The following is a 21968-nucleotide window of genomic DNA, read 5'->3' as shown; positions in this document are numbered from 1 at the left end:
TCTATTATAAGACTACAAATAGATAAAGACAATAATAAACAGGACTGAACACAAAACATTAACACTTAAAATTTTCTTATTTAAAATGACCAAATCTGTCCAGTTAGTCAAAACTTCGACTCACAGGTCAGTCTCTAAATGCTTCGCTCACAGAGACAGAGGACAATCTCCCAGGTTTAGTTGTTAAAACTGGGTGGAAACAATTAGAGTTTTTAACAAAACCTGCATTGCAGAACCACTCCAAAGTCTTTAGGGCAGCCCCTCATATTGAGGCGGTGACATGCAGTTCACTACGGAGGAGAATGGGGGGAGAGCATCATTTCTGTTAAGGTGTGTCCTTGACTAAATGTAAGGGGTGTGGGTCTGTTAGTGGCTGTCCTCTATATATGTTCACTTGCACATTAGCCCTCCACTCGGAAACATATTGTTATTCTTGTTCTTTCAGTTGGATGTTTGAGCTTCACTGTGCAGAATGATATATGTGCAGAGTTTGACACTGGAAGCCTCTTTACACATTCATCTGCTGAAGTGTAGTTGAAGTTTAGAGCATAATTTGTGACATTGTGGAAGCCCATCATGTGGTTTGGAAACTTGAAACTTCCAGTGTACATACAGTATCAGAAGACTTTTCTGTAAACTGTTTATTTTATTTTTTTGGCATTGTTAACAGATAGGGACGGTAGAGACGACATGAAATGAGGTGAGAGAGATAGGCTGTGACATGCAACCAAGTACGCTGCCGGATTTGACCCACAGACATTGCGAGTATGTTTCATGCGTCTTAACCAATAGGCTACCAGGGTGCACCCAGCAGTTAGTTAGCAGTTAGAGTTTTGAAATGAAGTATATTTGCGTATTCATAGATTTTGATTTTTTAATGAGGGAGAAAGAGTAGATGTCATTTTTAGGATTTTAACGTGGTAAATATAGGCTACTGGTTTTTATAATGTCTTAATACGTGTGAGGAGGGGCTCTATAAGGGATCACCGAAGTTATACCATTTCACCTTGAGGGGGCCATTAAAGTCTTCATGACGACCCATCCAATATTGGTGAGACATTTCAATCAAAATGTGATCCTCATAGTGGTGATAACGTTATGAGGAGAAGTCAAGGGATACCATAAGTCGGATATAGGACCATAAATGTCTGTGTCAATCCATCTTGTATGTTGAGATATTTCACAGAAAGGGACAAATGGAAAAACAAAACAAATTGTCATCCGTAGAGCCCGGCATGGCGCTTATTATGTCATTTCCGACCGTACTTGAACGCACCACGAGCACTGCGATGGAAACGCCCTGATGGGTGGGCCCAGACAAAGCCTCTCCCAACAAACCCCGTCCATAAACCGCAGTAACTAACAGTATAGTGCGGGTTGTGTACTTTGTACAACTTCTGTTTTAATGTTGTGCATATAGTTAAGGGGTTACTCTGCCAGGATGTGTCAGTAAAGTATTGATCAATTATAATCATATCGTGCGCTTAATTGCTCGAAGACGGTACATTTGTGTGACACTGGATTCGGGTTTTGCATTTTGAATCACGTCAGATGATGATAGTGTTGCCGTTGCTTAGTGCCTGTGTTTGTTTGGGTGAGTGTGAAAATGATTAATTCTCTTTTAGACTGCTTGTATGACTGTATCCTGTTGCCCTGAGTGTATAAATGATTGTAGGGATTTATAGTAACAGTATTTCTCTGGTTCTCAGTCAGGAGTAGTTTATGGTATCTGCAGTGGTGTAAACGTATGGTTAGTATATACAGGGTGCGATTTGTAAAAAAAAAAATCAGAGAGGGTGACGTTTTTGAAAGTGTTTTATTCATGGAAATAAATCATAACCACAGTGGGCCTGTGTAGACTATGAAGCCTGTTAGGCTATTTCTTACAGCTGTTACAGTAATATTCATAAAAGCGATGTGATGTCAAGTTCACGCCTTATCCTTTCCTCATACGGACACACAGGAGATGTGATCATATAGAACAAAACAAAAGGTTAAATGTAACGTGCCAGAGTTAAATCCCCCAGCGCTCCTTTCAGCACTGTGGATAGCGCCACTCGGCCAGACGAGCCACAACACCTCATGTCATTCTCACTGTTTAATTCAACTCTATGCGCAGCAAACTTCAGTATTGGATAGAAAATAATCACAACATGCAACAGCACAACGTGTTATCATCATAAAAATAAACAGCCTATAGTAGATGCCTACTTGTGAGATTAAGAAAACAGTCTGTTTTGATGACGGAGTCTGTCTTCTTTTTCTGCTTTCCTGTGGAGGGGTCATCCGCGGCGTGTGTCCCCTCTTTTACCCACATCTCTGCAAATCTCCATGCAGTGAAGGAGGCAACCCCTGGTCCATTTACTGCGTCATCACGTAGCCCCCGGTCCATTTACTGCGTCTTCACGTGGCCTAGATGCCGTGTCATCTCTATTGTCACTCATTGTCAAGTTCATTTCTGATTTTATAGTTGTTTGCGCTAGTGACTGTTCTCAACCTCTGCTCTCGCCTGAAACCGGACTTGATGTCGATTTGTTTTCTGATTTTTACATTTTATTTTATTGATGGACTACTTAACTATTAATCTGAGACCAAATTTGATATTTAAATTTAATAATTTAGAACATATCATAGACTGTCACAATACATCATACACTGAAATAAATGTATAGAAACCTGTAGGTAATGTGCTGCTGTGTAATTAGCTGCTGTAAGGTTTTCAAACATTACCTGAGATTCTGTCCTTCTTTCAGTTTGTGGAATTGGGTGACACAACCCAAGACTTTCATGGCACAGCCAACGTGATGCTCAAACGTATCATTAAATCATCTAAAAACTTCTATTTGTATTATTTTTCATTCCACTCCTGAACTTATGGCCAGATCTTTCACTATGACATCAGAGCTCACCTGTTTGTGTGTCTCTGTGCTACGCAGGCTGCTGCTGACAGGATTTTCATAATGAAATGATGAACTAAGCTCAACTGTTACTGATACTGTGGTTCTTTTAAAAAAGGGACCAGATGTCTTAATTTGCTTTTGGGAGGAATTTTCACCAACAGTAATAAAGTTGTTTAATTAAACAGCATGTCTGAGCCACAGTCACAAATTAGCTAACGACACCTAATGCCTGAAATTAAATATAATATCAAATGACCTTAGTTTTGCCCAGTGAAGTCATTTTCAATTCTGTGACATTTGAAAGGTTTAAACTATAAATACTAAGCGCTTCAGATTCTTCACTTCACTGACTCCATTATTGCTGCTGGCCTGCTGCTTGTCAAAAATGCATACAGCTTGAAGTTGAGGGTTGTCAAATCATCAGGTTGAGTATCCCCCATATCCTGCTCTTTCACTCTGTATCATAATAGCGCACTTTTTTGCAGAACACTAACAAACCTGGCAACTCTAGAGATCTTACTGTAAACATTATGTTAAGTTGAAGTGGCTAGATTGTTTGAGTTCTGTAAAATTGTTGGTAGGGACAATCCAGCAACATGTCCCTACCATCCATATCCTGGTTTAAATGAGTGGACTGAGTATTCATACTATTGATATGGTGTATTATTGTGCCTTGGTTAAAGTGATTTTTGTTATTGCTAGAGCAGTGAATAGTGAACTGTTGCAAGGTTGAAGTGTGTTGTGAAGTGATAATATTGAACAGGATATGGTTCTGATATTGTTACCTAACTAACATTGGATCCAGATATTGAGAATTTAGTTTACCTATAGAAGGGTGCACCTAGTCAAAACAGAAAAGAACTCAGTGGTTCAAAACCAAAAGAAAAAGTGACAGAAGAAATAATTTGTTGCTAAATTGAAACAGAGAAACTGACTTTGTGGAATTTAATTATTTACTGAACTTAAAGTTATTTTATTTATTTTGTTTATTTTCAAAAATAATACATGGTACCAGTTTATAGCTTCTTGTCTCATGTGGTCATTTAATGTTGCAGATAGCCATTTCTGCCTCCTGTCCAAATCTGGTATCCTCTGATTCTGGTCCAAAATTATTAAAATCCTTACTAAATAGTAGTGTTAGGAGCCAAGTGCTACATAAATGTAGTGGTGTAAAAAGTACATTATTTCCCTCTGAAATATAGCACACAATGGAAATACTCAGGTCAAGTACAATTACCTCAAAATTTTACTTACAGTATTTGAGTAAATGTACTAAGTTACATTCCACCACTATAATATGTAAAGGATCAAAGGGTGTCTGGGAATGCTGGCAGGTGTCCTTCCTCTTCAACATATATTCATCAGGTCGGTACTCATGCGTGTGTTTGTTTCTGTTTCCTCTCTAGGCCTCGCAGATGACAGTTATGTTGAGGAACAATATGGGAAGACGTACAGGTGGATGTTGCATAGAGACACTCGGTCACTAGAGTTCACCCCCAAGGACAACTCAGAGGCGATAGTCTTGTGGACACGTCATGTTGAGAGGGGGATGAAGCCGCTGAAGAGGATAGTAGATCTCCATTGGGGGGTTGCATATTACTACTATGAGCAGAGTTATTTAACCCAGGAAGACAGCGGCCTCTACACAATGAGAGACAAAGATAAGAAACTGCTGCATAATGTGACCATTGAAGTAATAGGTGAGGATCCTTCTTATGCTCATTTTATTTCATTTCCATTCCTGGATCTGACACTATGACTGTCACTCTTTTCTTGATTTTTTGGTTTTAAAGGATATGTTCACAGTTTTTCAAGTCCATCTTAAAACAACAGTTAGGTGCCCACATGAACACTGAAAGAGGTTTGCCTTACTGTAATCGTTCCTCCTGTTCATAACAGCTATTAAAAGATCCCCTTTGAATGCGCTTTCAATGCAATTGATGGGGGCCAAAATCCACAGTCCTTCCTTAGAGTAAAAATATAATTAAAAGTTTATCTGAAGCTTATACAGTGCTGCTTGAAAGTTTGTGAACCCTTTAGAATTGCTCTATTTCTACATAAATATGACCTCCATGCAAGTCCTAAAAGATAAAGAGACATCACTTAAACAAATGAGACAAAAACCTTACACCTGTTCATTTATTTATTGAGGAAAATAATCCAATTTTCCATATTTGTGCGTGGCAAAAGTATGTGAAACTTTATCAATTCATTTGAAGGGGAAATTGGAGTCAGGTGTTTCAATCAATGGGATGACAATCAAGTGTGAGTTTAGGAGGCCCTACCTTATTTAAAGAAGAGAAATCTGGGTCTTCACTATTAAAGTCTGAGCTTCACCACACAGGTTTGTGGAAGTGTGTCATGGCTCTAACAAAGGAGATTTCTGAGGACTTTAGAAGAAGAGTTGCTGATCTCACCAGGCTGGAAAGAGTTACAAAAACATTTCTAAAGAGTTTGGACTCCACCAGTTGACTGTCAGGCAAATTGTGTACAAATGGAAGACATCAAACCATCAGACACCATTATTACACTCCCCAGGAGTGGCTGAACAACAAAGATCACACCAAGAGCAAACATGTAATAGCTCAGGGGGGCACAGGGGAACTCAGGGTCATGTCTAGGAAAGAAGCCACTTCTCTCCAAAAAGATTGCTGCCATCTGCGGTTTGTTCAAGACCACATTGATAAGCCAGAAGGCAATTGGCAAAATGTTCTGTGGATGGATGAGACCAAAATCGAGCTTATACCCCCAATCAAGACTGCAGGAGACGTGTCTTTGATACAGATTTTGGGTGGAGAATCACTTTAAGGTCTTCTGTCTTGTGCATCCTCTCTTCCAGCAAACAAAAGGTCCTATGAGCGGAGTCCTGGAGAAAGCTTCAACTTCACTTTTGATCTTAAACCGAACTCCTGCAACATTTACTTCATCCCAGAAAGTCACCTCAACCTGAAAGGGTTTGAGGCTGAGATAGTTCGTCAAGGCAGGCAGGAGAGGAAGGGCTCGGATGAAGTTAAATGCGTTGGGTTTCAGCTGTCAGAGCCATGTGGGATTTTGATTGAGAGTCTCCAAAGTTCATGTGGTGGACGCTTTGAGGTCAAAGATCACAGTGACAACATGGCCTTGGTGGTGTCACTGAAAATGAAGTGTAAGTGTGTTTTATAATCAATATCAGATGTGTTTTTTCATTATTGCCTTGTCATAGGAAAAATCTTACTTTTAGCTTCTTTTGTTTGCTTTTAGCTTTTGGTTTATCCAAAGTGGTTTCAAAAGTTTTCACAAGGGTTCTTATAGTTTTCTCAGTTTTTAAATTCTCAATCATTTGGTCTGTAAGTCGATGAATTGTCAGGAAATAGTGAGAAATGACCACTTCAAGTTCTAAAATCCTGAAGTGACATCTTTCTTCTTTTTTTGTGACGTGTGTTTGATATTCAAAAGATTTTGAGTGGAGAATCACTTCAATATTTTCTGTCTTGTTCATCCTCTTTTCCAGCAAACACGAGGTCCTATGAACGGAGTCCTGGAGAAAGGCTTGACTTCACTTTTGATCTGGAACCGAACTCCTGCAACATTTACTTCTTCCCAGGAAGTGACCTTAAACTGAAAGCATTAGAGACTGAGATAGTTCGTCAAGGCAGGCTAGAGAGGAAGGACTTGAATGAAGTTAATTGCGGTGGGTTTCAACTGTCAAAGCCATGTGGAATTTTGATTGAGAGCCTCCAAAGTTCATGTGGTGGACGCTTCGAGGTCAGAGATCAGAATGGCAACAAGGCCTTGGTGGCATCACTGAAAATGAAGCGTAGGGTAAAACGTAAGGCAAGGATAATCCCCAGAGGTAAGAAGACAAACACAACTACCCCCACCCCCCATTCCTCCCATGACCACTAGATAGAGTCAGTTTTCATTTCAGCTCTTTTCTTGGATGGTTGTTGTCTTGCTAATCTTTGAATAGCATCAATATTGTTTCACCTGTGGGAGGTAATATTTTGACAGCACAGAATAAGTCTCTGTGTTTTTTATAAGGATATACACAAACTTTTTTTTACTGTTAAAATGTGAATCATCTGGAGGGTGATCCATTAGCTTCAACAAAAAATAACAAATACTTTTTTGTAATATGTGAAAGTGTAAGATTAGGATTTTTGAGGGAAGAGGTCTAGTTTAGTCTCATTAATGTTAGATTTCTGAGAAAGTATTTACACCATCATCTAACACAATAACATAATAGCTAACCAACAGTAAGAAATGTATTATTATCAGTCTAAGAGGCTAACTAGCTGACTTTATGTTATGATGATAATGTTATAGCAGGCAATATTAGCTTGCTGTAGTCTAGCTTGAAGTCTTTGCTACTGTAGGCTAAGCATCCATGGTGATGTGGTAAATTCTAGCCTGTGTAAACATGTGGTTGTGTGTGTGTGTGTGTGTGGGTGGGTGGGGGATAATAGTGTGGCAAGTGTACTTTCGTACAAATATTTTGGAAATTATTTGTCTTCAGAAAGAAAAAAAAACTTGTAAAATAACAGTGCGCAGGTTATTTACATTGCTGAGCTTTAGCTGAGTAGTTACTGCAGTTGCCGATGGCCTGGATGACCTGAGTTAGAGACCCGGTGAGGGGACCTCCTTTGCAAAATAGTTAATTGATAAACATTTATTTCAGCACTTTCTTATCCTAAAATTAGAATTGCAATAAAAACAAAAACAGGATTTTTACACCTATTTCCATTTTTATGCAAATACAAATACAAATAATGGGCTCTCTGCACATCCCTAGTATGTGTATGTGTGGATGGGGGTATTTAAAGTTAAATTTAAATTTTTGTTGCATTATAGATGAGGCTCTACGCGAGGACAAGTAATAGAGGAACGTATGGGAAGCAGGCTCTAGAGGATGAACTTAAATGCATTTAAGATGGCGAATCACTGAAATCAGTGTCTTGGAAATTTGGCAGACCACCAAAAACCCTTAGTCTGCACCTTGACAAGCTGATGAAGAGGCCAGGCCATATTCGTCTGTGGAAAACGGCTGTGTTCTCTGCAGTCTTTGAAAATTATTTGGTGTGCCACATCCAACATATGGAGAGAGCTCTCTTTGGGCTAACATCATTGGATGTACGGAAACTGGCCTATGATTTGGCTACAAAGATGGGGATCCAACGCTCATTGAGTGATGCCAAAAAAGTTGCTGGGGAAAACTGTTTCCTAGTAATCTGACACGCCAGATGATTTGTTACACAGAACCAACTGAGAGGTTGACCTTAGAAACTGTTTGGAAAAGGGCAGGCTGAACCATCTGTCTATCACCGTCTATCACTATCTCACCCTGCAAGGCAGTTGAATTCGCAAGATCACGTGATCACGTTAAAATCCTCATGAAAAGCTGATGGTCTGAACCACTGGTGGTTTGGACACAAGCGCATAACTTGAAGCCTGACAAGATGGATTCTTGCATGATCTTGTGAATCCAGCTGCCTCACAAGGTAAGGTTCCTAACATTCATGAAGAGAAATCTATGCCTTTCAGTTTGCACCCCACAGGCCAACAGTCTTGCCTGGGCAGTGGGCTTCAATGAAGTAAAAGTTGGTGAAAACCTTCATTTAAAAAAAATTTTTGCACAAAGGATACAATAAAATATTACACAGAAAAAACTATTTATTATATTATTATGTTAAATTGTGCAGGAGAGGAAGGAAGCCCAGAGGGCTTAAACAAAGTCCTCCCCTTCATTTCAACAAGTCATAAAAATATAGTGAGTCATAAAACAATATAACATCAAATAGACAAAAAAAAACATGTATAGCAGAAAACAAGAGAAAAAGAGAGAAAAGAAAAAATAATCAGAACAGAAATTTGAACACTTTAAACGTGCAAGTGGTGTAATACATACCCAATCACACAAAATTCTATTTAGATAAAAGATATTTTTAAAAATCTGTTTTAAACGTTATTAAAGGGGATGACGACTTCAAAGTTGTACTTTGAATTGAATTTCCAGAGATGAGGACCTCTAAATTTGATAAAAACTGATGACTGGAAATGAGACAATAAGGTAAATGAAAGTCCTTTGATCGCCTCATTGAATAAGAGTGAATGTCTGATGATGAAAGGAAAAAATTATGACATGTATCTGGAAGGTTTTTCCTGTGATATATGAATTTGAACATAAACACACATGTTAGAAGAATATTTACAGAATAAATTGACAAAATTTTAAATTTCCTAAACAAAGGTGCAGATGGTTCTTGGCTAGTGGAGTTTCAAATCATTCCTAAAAACCTTTGGATTAAAAGTAACCGATTGAGGTGTGAAGGATGCGTAGCAGCCCAAACAATATTACAATAATTGATATATGGATAGATTAGACTATATTACAGATTTAAATAAGAAGAGGGATGAATCAGAGAACAAACTTTCCTCAATATTCCAATCATTTTCATTGACCTTTTGCAAACATGTTCAATATGTTTTTTCCAAGTTAGTCTTTCATCTACAATAACTCCTAAGAATTTATTAAATGGGACTTAAAACATTTCATTTTCATTAATGAATATTTTAGCATCATCTTTTAAATATTTTTTGTTTTTATAGCAAAATATCATAAAATTAGATTTTCTGACATTGACAGTGAGTTTGTTCATCCGAAACCATTTGGAAATGAAGGACATTTCGTTGTTTGCATGCTGGATCAGTACTTTGAAATCATCATGAGTAGCTATGAGATTAGTATCATCAGCAAATAAAATAGGAAAAAAATCTTTGCAAACCATGGGTAAGTTATTAATGTAAATCAAGAATAGAAGTGGACCAAGGATAGAACCTTGGGGTAATCCACAAAATAATTTTAATCTATTTGAGATGCAGCCAGTTATGGATACAAATTGTTCTCTATTGTTTAAATAACTGACTAGCCATTTGAGTGCAACATCCTGTAATCCATATTTGTTAAGCTTGGAAATAAGAATATTGTGGTTAACTGTGTCAAACGCTTTGGATAAGTCTAAAAAGACGCTGAGTGCAAATTTTTTTTTCATCCTTGGCAGAAGAAATCTTGTTGACAAGCTGTAACAGTGCCAATTCTGAGTATTTTTTTCAAAAACCATATTGATGTTTGTACAGGATGTTGCTCTCAACTAAGTGCTTTGAGAGTCTTGCATAAACGAGATTCTCCTGAATTTTGGAAAAACAAGGTAATATAGAGACTGGACGATAATTTGTATCATGATCACCTGATTTGTAAAGGGGTATTACTTTAGCACCTTCACTCAACTTTAGCACATTCAGTTGAGCAACTCATGATTCAGTAGGGTGACTCTAAAAACAGCACAGCAAAACATCTCTAGTTTGGTTGAGGAGGGTGAACAACTAACTTGTCATACTTCAAGTAGGCAACGTTGCCTTTCAGTCTCTCAGCTCTGAGTTGGGGCAGCAGATCTTTCTGAAAAGTCTTCATTAATAAAAAAGTTAGTACCCTTGAAGTTCTTTGCACGTTTCAGGATTTCTTCGTTATCCTTAAACCAAAGTAGTTTCAGTACAATAGATCTTGGATGTCCAGTGTGTCCATAATTTCCTATGCGATGTGCTCTCTCAATTTCAATGAGCTTGGGGTCAATTGTACAGCTTGTACAGAAATACAAAAATATAATATAAATGGCTTGTAGCCAAAGTTCATGCTGCTGCCAGACATGTTTATGAAAACATGCTTTAGATGCTGAACAACATATTTCCCACCTAGCTGTGGAACATGGATCAGATAGGAGGCCAAAATGTCCAGAAACTGCAGCCTGTGGTTGCAACAAAAGGGGCTTGACAAGTCGGGCGGATGACAAACGCTGAGAGAGGATTTAATGTTACCACTGTCTACATGATGAATGCTGCAGGGCAATTTATTCCTCCGATGTTTATCTTTCCAAGAAAGAGAATGACCAAGATTCCAATGAGAGGGGCACCTCCTGGATCTGTGGGAAGAGTTTCAGATTGACTCAACAGCAAACTATTTGTGGAGTGGCTCACCCACTTTGTGAAGAACTTGAACGCCAGCAAGAGTGATCCACACATCCTCATACTTGATGTGAACCACCCACATCAAACCTTAGAGGCTGTACATCTGGCAAGACATCTTGGCATAATCATGATTTAACTACTGCCTCACTGCAGCCTTAAAATGCAGCCCCTCGACAGGATCTTTTTCAGAAGCCTGAAGATGAGCTACACTGTAAAAAAAAAAAAAATCGTAAAAAAATGGTAAAAAGTCTGGCAGCAAAAACACTTACCGTCAAATAACAGTAAAAAAACCTTTAGGTATTCGACAGAGATTTATTTTAAAAATACGGACAATTACTTTGGACATTGTCTGCATTTTTACAGTCAAACCATTGTAAAATAAAAATAAAATCTCATTTTAAAACATCTCTAGAATGTTAAACAAATGGATAAATCTGCATAAAAAATGAAAAAGATTGCAGAAATACCTTAAAATGACCTAATTTAAATGAAGACTCCTGTTTTCATATAGTAATCTTTGGTAAATTCATAGGAGTATTCAATCCATCCACAAGAACTCCCCCTCAAAATACAGATTTCTGGATGTAAAACACAGAAAAACTATGTAAAATTACATTCAAATTACTCTCCTTTAACACTCATTAATGGTATCTTGAGAGCTTTAGGCTTTTATTTTATGTGATTATCCAATCTATTTACAGTAAATCCCTGGTAAATGTTGGTTTTACACTGTACAAAAAAATAAGATCATGTGATAATAGTTTCAAAAAACATAATTTCAATAATCATTACTTTATATAAACATTATTTGACAGTAATTACAAGCAACTCTCCAGTATATTTACAGGTTTTCCCATAAATTTATGGGGTATACATTATATAAACACTTTTTGACAGTTATTAAAATCAACCCTCCAATATATTTATAGGCTTTTCCCATTAATGTATCAGGATCAGTTTCTATAAACATTATTTGATAGTATTTAAAAGCAGCTATCCAATATATCTACATACATTTCCCCATTAATGTATGAGGTTAAATTTATATAAACATTATTTGACAGTAATTATATATTATATTATATATTTACAGGCTTTTCCCATAAATGTATGGGGTTTACTTCATATGAACATTATTTTACAGTAATTGCAAGCAACTCCCCAATATATCTAAAGACATTTCACATTATGTATGGGGTTCTGAATGTACAAAAACCAGAAGGTGTGTGTAAAAGTACCATTATATCAACTTCTTTTACACTGAATCATTATATACATTTTTCTACTGCCATTTTACAATCCATTCAGTGCAGATCCCCATTTGAGGTGTATGAGATTTCAAGATGTTTAATAATGTATCATAAAATTACCTTTCACTACTTGCTTTACAAAGTAATTCAGTATTTTTTTTACAGTGTTATTCTTAAAGTTTCATAATGAACCAATAAAAAGCCATATTGAATTATAATGTGGGTCTGAAGCTGATCAACCCAATAAGAGCTCAAACAGAATACTTTACTAGAATTTTTTTTTTTTTTCTCATTCAGATTATTTCAACAGACATCAATGGAAGCAAAAACAGTTTTGTACATTTTATCAGGACGATGTCTTACATGTTGCATTATGGCAAAAGGGAAACTATGGCCAATTTAGAAATTCATACATATTATTCCCATGCTTTAAGATGGTTCAAAATGTTAGTGAACATGAACAAATCTCTCCCAAATCCAAAAATTATTTTGCTAAAATTCAAATTTGTGATGTCATCTGATAATGTCTGGAGCTTTTCCAAAAACAATGAATTGAGAAAGATGTTATAGATGACACTGAGAACACCCAGGGGGATGTTCTGAGTATACGGTAGGGTTGGGCTGATGGGCAATGCCATCGCCAATGGCTGACGGTCAAACCACTGAGCCTCTACCATCATAACATCGTGTTTTAAAAGCCCCCCCATCTGTCCATCTTTTGTGTGGATTAAATTACTCTTATTGGCTTTTTACTCATTGAGCTTTTATTGCACTTACATTAACGCAACGACTGTCAACTCAAGTACTTCACGTGGTTCACTCTCTCTCCTCTGCTCCACTCAGAGGACACACACTCACACATGCAAGGATCGCTCAGCGCCACCTGTGATGAAACAGACGATAGGAGAGAAACTTAGCACAACCATAAATGACAGAAAAATGCAGTAATTTATCCCACCCGATATCATTGTCCATTACGATATTTCACCGTGGACATCATCATATGCCAATTCTGTAGACATCGCCCATTTTTGTACATTTTCTTTTTCAGATATGAAAGGTCACTATAGAATAAAGCCTACTTGGGTATTTAAATATTACTACAAAATTAGTTTCACATTCATTGTCTATGAAGCAGCCCCAGACTTTATTGCAGATGGCATCAGAAATTTGAGTCTCATGTCTCTGGTTTGTGGCTTTGGGAGGAAGTAGTTCACAAATTCACAAATATCAGAAATGGGAGTTACACATGTGCAAGTCACAAGCAAGTCCTTAAAGGCTCAAGCAAGTCCTAAGTCACTGTGTTTAGACTCAAGTAAGCCAAGTCAAGTCACTGCTAAACATCAAGCAAGACAAGTCAATTAAGTCACAAATCAAGTCACCATGAAAGAAGTGCTTAAAACACTACAGAAAGGGGTACAATGGCAATCCATGTCATGAGAAAACGGCAACACGAAACAGTATTCTGTCTGATGATTACTTTTTTCTGCTGTGGAATGTGTAGACTAATACATTCATTCATTTAGAACACTGTAATTGTTCAAACGTCAAGCATCATCAAGGAAAAATACCATCTTTTTTGCCTGATCTTGAAGGATTGCATTTGTCACACAGTTGACTGGAGAGAAGGAGAGACCATTCTGCTGTGGTTGAGTTACATTGACTTTGAACTAGTGAGGGACCTCGAACAGAATAATGAAGCTCTGTCATGAAAAGCTGTCAATTCATAAGCTTTCTTGTCTAAATCAGAAATGGTCTGGTAATATTAAGCTCAACTAAAGCTCAGCGCAGGTATGAAGAATAACAAAATGATTAAGTTACTTTACCTTTTGTGAAAGCTGAATGTGAATCATCATCCTCAAATCAACAGGCTTGGCAAATGACTTGCGTGACTCTCTGTAGAAATTGTCTCTCTGTAGTCTCTGCGCCTCAGACAGAGGTCAACAAAGTGCGCGTAGATTCAAACAATTGAATGTTGCACAGTCATTGGATGAATCACGCCGAGAGGACCTGCCCCCAGAACTCAAACAATATCATTGGTCGAGATAATCTCCCCCTAATGTTGTACAATCATTCATCCAATGATTGTACAACATTAATTTGAATCTGCACGCACGTTCTTCATCTGTCTGAAGCACAGAGTCTATAGAGACATTTTCTATGTTTAAGTTTATGGGTTTTTTTTTCAACTATTAACATCTATCACCTATTGCTAAAAAAAACACAAAAAACATTTGTAAACCATTATAAAGCTTTACTCATATTGAGGTCCCTCCTTATTCACCTTATATTGTCTCTGCTTTTTGCTCTTTGTTCCCTTCGACCTGTAGAAATGTTGGAGTGACCTAAAGATTTGAGGGAGCAGTAGGACTGCAATGACAGCTTTGAATTTTGTTGAACATAGACTGACTGTTTGGGTCTTAATATTTAGAGAAGAAAAATTAGATCTACAAATGATTGCACCTTGACAAGGAAAAAACTCATGGATGGTACATATGCAATTTCAAGTTGTGGTCTAACATAATGTATTGGGAGACAGCTTCCAACATTTTTAAAGTGGATTTACAGCCTTTATTATAGCTATTATAGATAAGAGATCAATAGGTTTATACAAAAATGTATGTATGCGAATATAAAGACTAATCATGTGCAAAACCTCCATAGAACATACAAATGCATATACATCAATAATACACAGTTCACACAATGCTGATTAAGCCTATAACTGCCAGATAAATCTCTCATATTTGCCATTATACAGATTTTTTAATCTGATGTCGGTGGCAACATTCTTGTGCTGGTTAGATGAATGCATAGACTTCCACTGTCTGAGTGGCTAGCTTCCAGTTAGTTCGTTAGTATGTTTGGACCACATGGATCAAATTCTGACGGTGAAACGACTCATTTTGCGGAGGTTGCGTGATGCTCAAAAAAATGTATCCACTGTTTTACAGCCACAACAGTAGCAACAGAGTATTCTGCGGCGGAGCCTGTGATGTAAGCAAGTGTTGATAGTGTTTTTGTAATTACTCTCATTGCTGGGGGGGAGACAGAAGACCCATAGTTGGGCTTTAACTGTATGAATACATGATATTGTTGAAGGTATATCAACTGTGTACAATCTGTAACAATTATTGCATTGATTGATCCAACTATACTTAGAAGAGCCCTTGCTTGTGGGTTGTCTCACTGAACTGCGGAGTGGCTGAGGCCATGCAGTGAGGGTTCATGTTCAGGCTAGTTTAAAGGCTCCTACAGTGCTTAAAAAGGCATGGTTGGTCCTACCTGTCTCAGTACCGCTGTTAACCCCTCTTCATATAACTGCTAAGCTAAATACAAGTCCTACTCTACCACAAGGAGTTAGCAGACCACTATACCAACATCTGTGATTTATTCATGTCTACATAATTACAAACAGGCAAGGGACATAATTGTCAATGTCAATCATTAAGAGATCTTTCAGTCTCAACAACCAGGATGGAACATAGGATACAACAAACACACATTTTATGACCATTTGATTTTGATATGTAGCCCCAACACCAATATGCTGTGCATCAAGACCTAAATACAATAGCTCTCTTTAGCTTCAAATAGCCTATAAGTGGCAGGTTCTGAAGAATGATGGCAGTGTACACACAATATATAAAAAATTTCCCTTTGAAGAAGAGTGTCAGACGGATATATTGGATAGTTAATTTTAATTACTGTAAAATACTGTTTATATACAGTAAATCTCATACATTAATTGGAAAAGTCTGTATATATATTGGATAGTTGCTTGTAATTACTTTCAAATAATGTTTATATAAAGTAATGATTATTAAAATTATGTTTTTGTAAGCCATTTTCCCATGATCCTATTTTTTGTACAGTATAAAACCAATATTTACCAGGAATTTACTGTAAATAGATGAAATAATCACATACAATTAAAGCCTAAAACTCTCAAGACACTATTAATGGGTGTTAAAGGAGGGTAATTTGAATAAAATTTTACATAACTTTTTATGTTTTCCATCCAGAAATCTGTGCTTTGATGTGACATTCTTAAGGATAAATTGGATAATTCTATGAATTTACAAAAGAATACTGTATAAAACAAGTCGTCTTCTTTTCTTTTTTTGTGCAGATTTATACATTTGTTTAACATTCTAGCAATATTTTATAATGAATTTTTATTCTTATTTTACAATAGTTGGACTGTAAAAATGCAGATAATGTCTACAGTAAATATCTGTAATTTTTAAAAAAAATCTTTCTCTTCTTTTTTACATTAAATTTAAAGTTTTGCTGTAAAACAAACAGAAAGTTGCCTTAATACATTCAATAATAGGATGTGTATTTTTTGTATATATATATATTTTTTTTTACATAGGATTCAATGTAATTTAACATTCAAGACCATTAAATAATTGAATAATCCTGTTAAAAAACTATAATATTCCATTATTTTAATTTACAGATTACAGCCTTTATTTTATGGTGAATATTTTTGATAAAAAATAATTTAGTGTTTTTATGGCATTTACACTTAATGTAGAAATAACAAAAAAACAGTAAAATAATACAGTACATTTCTTTGAAAAAACTTTTTTTTCCACAGTGTACAACAAAGTGGCCAACTGATGGATGACCAAAAACCTGGAAAGAGGATTAACATCTATGAAATTACTGGCCTTTACAGCCAGGCTGCCAGTTTGGGAAAGGGGATGAAAGGTCACGGCCTGTGGTCTTATGCCATGTAACAGGGACATTTTTGGAGAAGAGAACTTGATCCAGAACCTGCCATACAGCCTGCTCCACACACCTCCAAGGTTGTACCACCTGCCCATTCATGGCAAGACAACAAAAGTCTCCTTTCATCTTTTAGAGGCTACATGTTTTATCAACACTGCTATTTATAAAGTTCAATGCTGTTTTCTGTCCATGGCAAGTCTCATCCCGGCACTTTGACCTCAGCCAAAGCTACAGCAGGCAAGGCCCAGAAAAAGGAAGGCTGAGTCAGCAGCAGTGATTACAGCCGCACCTACAGGAGAGATCTGGAGGAGAAGGCCAATGGCAAGAAAATTGTGAAAAAACCCCTAGAAAATAAGGAGATCAAGTGAAGAAGAAGACCCAGGAAGATGAGGATGCTGACTGTCTGTACTGCACTGAGCTGTACTCATATTGTGGTGTGAAAACGTTATGAAATGGGCTCATGAGGAATGAAGCAATGCAACAGAGGCAGGTTTCTGCTGTGAGTCCTGTTTGGAAATTTGATGTGTTTTGCTGATTTAAATGGCATTTTTTAGGCCTGACTGTTAATTTTGTTTCTCTGATTTGGAATGACAGTTTTTTGGTTTGTTCACATCAGTGTGAAATTTTAATAGTTGTTTTATTGATTTGAAAATATTGAAAATAATCCTATTATTCACATAATTTTAATGATTTGTTCACACTTGCATGTTTTTTATGTAACAATATTTTTTATGTCAGTAATTTCAATATCAGTGATAATAAAGATATATATTTTTTAAAAAAATCTCTCCAGTTGTGATTTATCCTAGGCCCATCAATTTGAAATTAATTGACAATAATCAAACCATTCTAATGGTAATTTCTGTATGTGTAATGTAACATTTAGGGGGTAGGGGGGAATCTTCCCCAGATCACGGGGAAAAGACTTTACATTTAGTTTTATAATAACAAAGTTGTAGTCTGTTATGATTTAATTACCCTCTAAATGTGTTTACTTAAGCATACTTCTTGTGAAAATATTATATTGATATTCAAATTATATATATTTGAAAAGAAAATAGACATTGTTCTCAAGCGGGGCGTCTTACCTCAGTTTCATTATTGCCTTGGCATAAAAAAAAACTTATTTTTAGCTTCTTTTGTTTGTTTTTAGATTTTGGTTTATCTAAAGTGGTTTCAAAAGTTTTCACAAGGGTTTATATAGTTTTATATTTTTAAATGATCAATCATTTGATTAAATCAAATTACACGATTGATTCATTGTTGGTGATATATTTTCTTCTCATTGATTAATCTCTTTATCAACTCTTTGTTTCAGCATTCGGAAATCACGGTGACCTTTCTGACATTGCTTTTAGTTTTGGAGTTTTTCTGCTTGTGGTGTTTTTCTGCATTTGCATGAAGACCTGCTGTCAGCGGTGCCCCAGACTCCTTTTTGGGCCTGAAGTAGTGGCTGCATCTGCACCTGAGGTGACATGTTGTGCCTTACAGCTTCTAGACACTTTTTTGTGTGTACAATACCGTCAGGTTAAAGATCACTGTCATGCTGTAAAATATTGTATTCCCATTGTATCTCTGGACTGTATATGTTTAATTTAAATTGCAGTATGAGGCTGTTGGACCAAGGTCAGATGAATTGAGTCAGCCCTCTGGGAGACACTACCTCGCTCAGCCTTCTCATACGCTGGTTAGTGTGTGTTGCATTGCATAGAGAGAACTTCTCCTCTCCTGTTCTTTTGTCTTTTTTGTCTTTTCTCCTGCCTCTCCACCGTTAAACTATTATGTCACTCTGCAGGTACACAATCCTACTGACAATGTGCCACCTTCTTATTCTGAGGTATGACTTGCTGCACATGTTAGTCTGAGCATGCACACACATATACTCACACACTTGATGAATAAAAATGCAATTTATAATATTTTCAACATCTGTGTATCTTCCAAACTGACATTTCTTGGTGTAATCACTGTAACCAGACCACAGTCTTCCTCAGTATGCAATAATGAACATTAAACTTCCTAAAGGTTGCAGTATCAAAACATCTGTGGTAATAATTTGACATTAATATTCTCCATGTTGCATCAACAATAACAACAGTTATCTGTATTTTAGACTTAATTCAGTGGGATTTGTATTAAAATTAGAGCTTGCTGATGATTCTCTGATACACAGTAACATGTTGGTCTTTTTCTCTACAGGTTGCGGCTTCAGCAGAGCAGGCAGCCGTTCCATCTGCCCCCTTCTACTCTGATGCTGAGTTGCAGTTTGAGCTGAAGGGGATGACCTTTCCCTCAGACTCAGCCAATGTTTATACCTCAGACAAACTCAACTTCCTCTGAAGGCCTTATTTTGATGGGTATCCTTGTTGTAATATTTGGTGCTTGCATTATACATTCTAGTGTGGATTATGTATGATGAGCTGTAGATGTTACATTGATATATACTGTAGCTATTTCAGAAACATGTTCATTTACTCAGGCAAGTCACACACATTTCTAAATGTTTTAAAGAGAGTGATTGTTTGACATCTACCAAAAATATGAAATGCACCAGTTGCCTTTTCGCCCTGCATGTATCCACTGGAGAGTGGCACCAACGCCTTAACACCGCTGCACTGCAGTCAGTTAACGTAACTGTGTCAATACATTTTCTGTTATTACACTTTTACTTTTACACACAAGCAGTAAACTGGCTACAGTTGCAATGTGCCTATTTTGTATGTGTCTCCATTTTATCAGTCACTCTCACATGTACACTTCCCTCTTTTTGGATTGATTATTTGATTATTTATTAAGTAGATGTTTTTAATATATTTGTTTTAATGTTTTGGAACTCATGTTAGAGTTTATGACTGTTGTGTAAATAAGGAGTTTCGTTGGTTTTCTGTTGAAACACTAACAAACCTTTATCATTTTTATTAGTCAGGTAAAACAGGAAAGGAGGAGGGATTGCAGCCATTTTCTCTACATAGTTTGTGTGTAATGACATTGACCTGAGTGAATTTACATCATTCGAATATCTTGCTCTTGAGGTCAAAGCAGGATAATCAGTACTCATCATTACAATATATCGGCCACCAAGATATTCATCACTATTTCTACAGGAATTCTGAGAACTGATCTGATTGGGTATCACTAGATATTATAGTTTAATCCTGAATGGAGACCTGAATATTCATAATAATAAAAAAGAATGACTCCAAAGCTGTGGAGCTTGTGAATTTACTGAACAGCTTTGAACTCACCTAACATGTAAATAAAGCCACTCATCAGCATGGTAACACTCTAGACTTAGTAATAACAACAGGTTTAAACATTGATAGTGTTTCAGTATTACCACTTTCTGACCATCACTGTGTGTTTTTTGATGCCAACCTAACCTTAACAAAGACTAAAAGGGAATTTTTGGTTCCAAAGAGATTCCTAGATGACAAGGCTGAAATAATATTTTCTAATGTTATGAGATCATTTGAGCCATTCAGTGAAGACTGCTCTTTAAATGATATGGTTGAATATTTCAACAATACCTTGTCATCTGCTTTAAAACTGCTGCTCCACTAAAGGTTAAAAAGGGGTCGACTGACAGAATCTCCCCATTGCTAAACAATGTGTTGATGAGATCAAGAGAATCTGTTGGGCAGCTGAAAGAAAATGGAGGAAAACTAGACTCAAAGTTCAATGTAATATATACAAAGAAGCCATGAGTGCCTATAACAAAGCAATAGTCTGGCAAGAAAAGATTACTTTTCCAAGATCATTAGAGAGGATGCTGGGAACTCTATAATATTATTCTCTACTATTGACCAGCTACTCAACACTGCCCCCGACCCCCCACAGTTCTCTGCATGTAAATGTGAAGAACTCGCATTGTTCTTCAATAACAAAATAACCTCAAGTAGAGACAGTATTACTGCTGATGTGAACACAGATGATCTCAGTAAATCCTATAAAAATGATGCAACCATGGGAAAATTCACCTGTATTACACTAACTGAGCTTTGCAAGACTGTCACTAAATAAAGCTCCTCCACCTCATGTATTGACCCTGTACCTACAGCTTTTTAAAAGCGGGTGTTTGACTGTGATTCAAGTCATGTCCTGATACAGGCCTGAAATTCTTTTTTGCACTCTGCTTCGCACTTATGCACTGCTGCACTTCTTTTAAAATGTTGAATTTTACTTGATTTTATGCTCTATATGTATTCTATTTTTAAACTTTTAAAAAAAAATATTATAACTATTCAATGTGTTTTATTGCCCATCTTATGTTACATTAATATTTTTAACATGTTTTTTCAATGTTCATTTTATGTCTATTTCATGTGAAGCACTTGGTGCATGTAATTTCTTTGTTGTAAAGCATTTTGAGCTGCATTTCTTGTATGAAAGGTGCTATACACATGAAGTATTATTATTGATAATATTAGTATTAATATTAATATTGAGAAGCATAATATGAAGAGTTGTAAAACATCTGTGAATACATGTGAACATTTTATGTTTGTATCATAGAAATTTTGACTTTATGTGAGGTGCATTAAAACTAACACCCTACTACAATATATGGTTATTTGTATTTGTTCTTCTCTCTCCAAAAATCTCCTTACTAACTGGTTCATAGGAGAAAGTTGACTGAGCAGAAGTTACTGAGTGTGTATACTGGAAAGAAAAACTGCAGAGGCCTGGCTCTGTTGGGTTGCCGGAGACAATTCTAACTGACATGTGTCAACCGGCTCCATGACCATGCATCTCAAGCCTGCTTCTTTTCCCCACTCCACTATCATTATGTGCAGGGTCTATTTTTGCTGGAGGGGTACACACACGACAGAAAAAAATAAATTATTGCAACAACACAAATGGGCCTGTTGGTTGCCAGTCAGCTGGAGGCAGGGTACAGCACCTTGAGGTGGGAATACTGCAGCATCCCCAGTGCCCCCGCTTCCTGCAGCTATGCTGGACAGGCTGTCAACAGGCCACAAGTCCACCTGGGTTGAAGAGACCAGATTGGTTGTGGTGGGTTGAAACTGAGACCTCAAAAATGATACTGAATTATTACAGTTTATTATAATATACTGTACCT

General features: G+C 36.7%; 1 protein-coding gene across 1 annotated transcript; it reads left to right on the top strand.

Annotated features, from left to right (window-relative positions):
• The first annotated feature begins 1353 nt into the window (after positions 1-1353).
• On the top strand, positions 1354-21081 carry LOC122990979. The gene is made up of 8 exons (XM_044364568.1): positions 1354-1594; positions 4307-4600; positions 5740-6045; positions 6391-6732; positions 18207-18358; positions 18495-18575; positions 18684-18725; positions 19088-21081. The coding sequence occupies exons 1-8, from the start codon at positions 1552-1554 to the stop codon at positions 19226-19228; spliced, it is 1401 nt and encodes a 466-aa protein (XP_044220503.1). The 5' UTR covers positions 1354-1551; the 3' UTR covers positions 19229-21081.
• The last annotated feature ends 887 nt before the right edge of the window (positions 21082-21968 follow it).

The sequence above is a fragment of the Thunnus albacares genome, chromosome 10 (genome assembly GCF_914725855.1).
Source record: "Thunnus albacares chromosome 10, fThuAlb1.1, whole genome shotgun sequence".
NCBI classification, from domain to species: Eukaryota; Metazoa; Chordata; class Actinopteri; order Scombriformes; family Scombridae; genus Thunnus; species Thunnus albacares.
This window is presented reverse-complemented; position numbering and strand designations above follow the sequence as displayed.

Excerpts from the sequence above, each read along its gene's own strand:
- LOC122990979 (XM_044364568.1), top strand. The coding sequence starts at position 1,552 with ATGATGATAGTGTTGCCGTTGCTTAGTGCCTGTGTTTGTTTGG. Across the intron at positions 4,601-5,739 it reads TGTGACCATTGAAGTAATAG|CAAACAAAAGGTCCTATGAG; the intron begins GTGAGGATCCTT and ends CCTCTCTTCCAG. Across the intron at positions 6,733-18,206 it reads GGCAAGGATAATCCCCAGAG|CATTCGGAAATCACGGTGAC; the intron begins GTAAGAAGACAA and ends TCTTTGTTTCAG.